At 58.9% G+C, this 3848-nt stretch overlaps 1 protein-coding gene across 1 annotated transcript in view; it reads right to left on the bottom strand.

Annotated features, from left to right (window-relative positions):
• Nucleotides 1-393: 393 nt before the first annotated feature.
• The window catches only part of PHB1 (prohibitin 1), an 8661-nt gene continuing 5206 nt past the window's right edge, over nucleotides 394-3848 (bottom strand). Inside the window, 2 exon segments of the mRNA XM_004718015.4 lie at nucleotides 394-610; nucleotides 1513-1608. Of these exon segments, the coding sequence (XP_004718072.1) occupies nucleotides 398-610; nucleotides 1513-1608 (309 nt within the window). The 3' untranslated portion in view covers nucleotides 394-397.

Genomic DNA, 3848 nt, shown 5'->3' with positions numbered 1-3848 from the left:
AGCTGCTCTGTGCCTTCTGCGTGCAGCTGTGCCAGCAAGGCCACCACACCTGAGAGCTGGGGGCTACAGGTTTGCCTATCTGCAGTGCTCCTGGCCCCCCTTTCTGCCGTCAGCCGCCAGTGTCCAGGCTGACGCGCCCGCCGGCCACCAGAGGGCCCGAAGCCGGTCTGCACAGGCACCCACCTGGCAAGTTTAGTAGTGGGCTCGGCAGGGGGTGTGGTAAAGGCCCGGCGTGGAGGCGGCAAGAACGAGAGCTTCGCGGGGCAGTGCAAGGAAGCGATCTGAAGTGACTTTATTTTCTGCACTATGTAAGCCAATCATGAGATTTCACAGTGATTCCTGGGGTGGGGGCCAAAGGAAGGTGTCGCCCATCTGCTGGGCGGCGGGCAGGGCGGGCTCACTGTGGCAGCTGGAGGAGCACCGACTGGCCCTGTGGCAGGTAGGTGATGTTTCGGGAGCGCGCCAGCTGATAGGCAATGTCCTCCGCCGCCTCCAGCTTGCGCAGCTCGATCAGCCCGTCCCCGGCGGTGGCCAGCGAGTTGGCGATCAGCTCAGCGGCCTTGGAGTCGCCCTCGGCCGAGATGATGGCCGCCTTCTTCTGCTGCTCAGCCTGGCGGTGGGGAGAGGCCCTGCTTGAACTCACAGGCCCGGGCGGCAGGCCACCAGCCCAAGGGGTCACCACTGGGCACTCACGGTGGCTCCCGGGGGGCTGCAGTGGTCTCCATCTCCCCCCTCCCTCCAATCCTGACAGCTGCAGGCATACAGGCCACCTTCTCAAAGGCTCATCCACACGCGCAGCCACTTTGTTCAGCTGCCTGGCTCTGAGCTGGGGCCATCCAAGGCCAGGGGAGGGCGGAGGGGGTGGGGAACCCCCAGCCTCAGCTTCCCTCTGCTTGGGTGAGGGCAACTCTCGCCATCCCCAGTACAGCTCAGACCTGACTCAGCTTTGTGGACGGGCAAGAAGAACCCGGATTAGGGATAATGCAAGTGGTGACTGGGTGTGTGGCGGCGGCGGGGGCAACAGGAAAGAAATGCACGTTTGCAAAGAGCAGGCCGCTCTGCAAACAGCTTGAATCCCATCACTCTACTGGATACAGCTGGATGGATTTAGTGCTGGGGGGGGGGGAAGGGATCAAGCCAAGATAGCGCATCTGGCTAACTAACGTTTGATCCTCTCTGCTGTCAGCTTTCACTGGGTAACCTGGTTAAAAATGACTTCCCAGCAACGTGGGAGACATCCCGGGCGAGCCATTTTTCAATTTGTAGGCGAGTGTTTTTGATCTCAGGGAAGCCGAGACAAACGACCCACGAGCGGTCAGGAACCTGACTTCACACGTCCCCGCTGGCCCCAACGAGACTGGAACCAATTGTGGGAGCATGGTTCCTTCAAACTCCCTCTCGATTAGCCCGGAAGCAGAGATGACAGGTGATGAATTCCCGGCCACCCAGCGAAGGGGGACGTGGGGCCCAGAAGAAAGGGAAGAGGCTCCGGCCATCTGGTGGCACACTCACCTTCTCCACCACAAATCTGGCTCTCTCAGCTTCCTGCTGGGCCACCTGCTTGGCTTCCACCGCTTCTGTGAACTCCTTCCCGAAGGTCAGATGCGTCTAGGGGGAGAGCGCGCGCACAGGGCGAGGCAGCGTGATTGCTCAGACAGCGTGGCTGGGGCGGGGGGGGGTACCTCGCTGCGGGGAGGAGGGGGCCGGGATAGCTCTAGCAGCTGGAGGCATCCCCAGGGCCAGGACAGCCCCCACCTCCACATCCCCGTCCAAAGTGAGTTTACAGCCCGCGCGCGCGCGGGCCTTGCCCACCTGGACATCACCACTGTCACCCTCAGAGTGGTGATCTCATGGGCACCAGAAGGTGCCCAATCAACAGCCAGCTCCCTGTGGAGCAGACCTGGACATGTGCTCTCCCAGAGTCCTGGTTGCCTGCCTGAAGGCCCCCAGAGCGGGGATGCAGCTGGTGCTGGTGTTCCAGCACCGGCCGGCCGCTGCTCTGTTTGTGGATTAACCAGCCCCCTCCGTTCTCACAGCCCCTCCACCGAGACGCACACCAGGTGGCTTACAGGAATGGCTTACAAGAACATGGAGGCAGGCAAAGCCACCGGTCAGGGTGAGGGGCTCAAAGGCCGATGACCCAAACCTTTCTTTTCTCTTCGACCTGGGCTGACTGAGGCTTGGCTAAAGGGAATATCTCTAACAGTGCCAAGGGCCGATCTTGGGAACAGATCTCAGCACCCCCAGGGGATGGTCAGGGAGGACTGACTTACTCAGCCAGCTTTTCATTACAGCGCAGAGGGGGGAGGTTTACAGGGGAGAGCATTGGTTTTTCTATCATGTTCCTGTTTGTTTCATTTCCTCCTCTATCCTCGCAACCCTGCCTTTAAAAAAAGCACCAGCAGCCCAAACCCAAACCTCTCCTGAAGGCTGACCCCTCCCCACCCCACTTTCCTGCCGGACGGCGGCCACCCTTCACAGGCCACAGGTGTTCTACTTTGCCGACTCCATCTCTGGAATCGTGCTGAAAATAGGGGGGAAGAAAATGAAATTCTCAGAGGCCAAATTAAAAAAAAAAAAGGAAAAAGAAATGTGTAATTAAAGAACCCAATTGATTGCAGAAGGGCCAGCCAAGGGCAGCCAATTCCCCACGACATCTAATTTTCTCCTGGCGCCTCGGAGGTAGGGTTTCTTGTGGTCGGCCCACATCTCCCCCGAATGGAGTGTGTGGTTGCGCAGAACACAACGCCAAGCTGCTTCTGAGGTTTTCCCAAGCGTTTTCTCTGCAGCCAAGGTGTCCAGGTTAACAGTGATTGGGGAAGAGCCTGCAGAGCCAAATGGCTGCAGCTTGGCCTCTTGTCAGTAGAGGGAGCCCACGAGGCCTTCCACTCCCAAGAACTTAGGCAAGGTGGAGCCAGCAGGGCGTGCCCTGCAGGCTAGGGCTGGGTGTTGGGGAGCCTTGACTGTTTAAACAGCTGCACAGATGCTGAGGGTGGGTGGAACGGTGTCTTTCCCCTGCGATGCACAGGAGGACTGAACAGGAAACACTCTACCTTCCTGCCTGAACAAATCACTCCGAATGATTTTTCCTAGAGAATTGAGAGACATGACCCAGTCCCCCTTGCCCTCCTAGATCTGAAACATTACCCTGCCAGTACCGTGCTCTGTCCGGGTCCTGACATTTGTGTCATATAACCCGCAGACCATTAATGCCCCAAAGGCTCTCCAACACCTTGGCGCTGTCCCTGCCCCACACCAAGCTTTGGGGAGCAGAGCCAATCATCGACAGGCTATCACCTTTCGCCGGCAGTTCCCAGAACTCCCTTCCCCGAGCTTCAGAGCAGCAGTGTTAGCAGCCCCTTGGGGTAAGACAGGGAGGTGGGGGTTTGGAGCAGAGCCGTTTCCTAGTGCCCACCAGGCAAGCTCTTCCTGAGTCCAGCAGGGTTACAAGGCATTACTTCCTGGGGAGGTTTGGGACCCCTCATGGTGCTGAGAGGTTGTGAACCTGGTAGATGGGGACTGTTTGGGTAGGGCCAGAGGTCATAAGACAAAGGTGTGTGGCAGAGCCAAGTAAAACAGAGAAAACAAGGAGACCGTCTCAGGTTATCTACTCTCCAGTGGCGTACTGGCTGCACGCGGGCTGCTAAGCACAAGGCTGGTGGTTGTGAACCACCAGCTCTGTGGGCGCAAGCGGAGGCTCTGCTCTAGGAAATAGGGACGGCCTCAGAAACCCACGGGGGCAGTTCTACCCTTCCTCCAGTCGCTGGGAGTCAGCACCACCTCGATGGCAGTGAGACCGGGAAGGTAGGAGGCAGGGCAGCCCTTCTAGCACCTCCTGGAAAGGGAGC

This window comes from Echinops telfairi, unplaced genomic scaffold (assembly GCF_000313985.2).
Source record: "Echinops telfairi isolate 266 unplaced genomic scaffold, ASM31398v2 ScPeMD7_7458;HRSCAF=8496, whole genome shotgun sequence".
Taxonomy (NCBI): Eukaryota; Metazoa; Chordata; class Mammalia; order Afrosoricida; family Tenrecidae; genus Echinops; species Echinops telfairi.
Note: the sequence above shows the minus strand (reverse complement) of the source record. Positions and strands in the feature narration are given on the sequence as shown.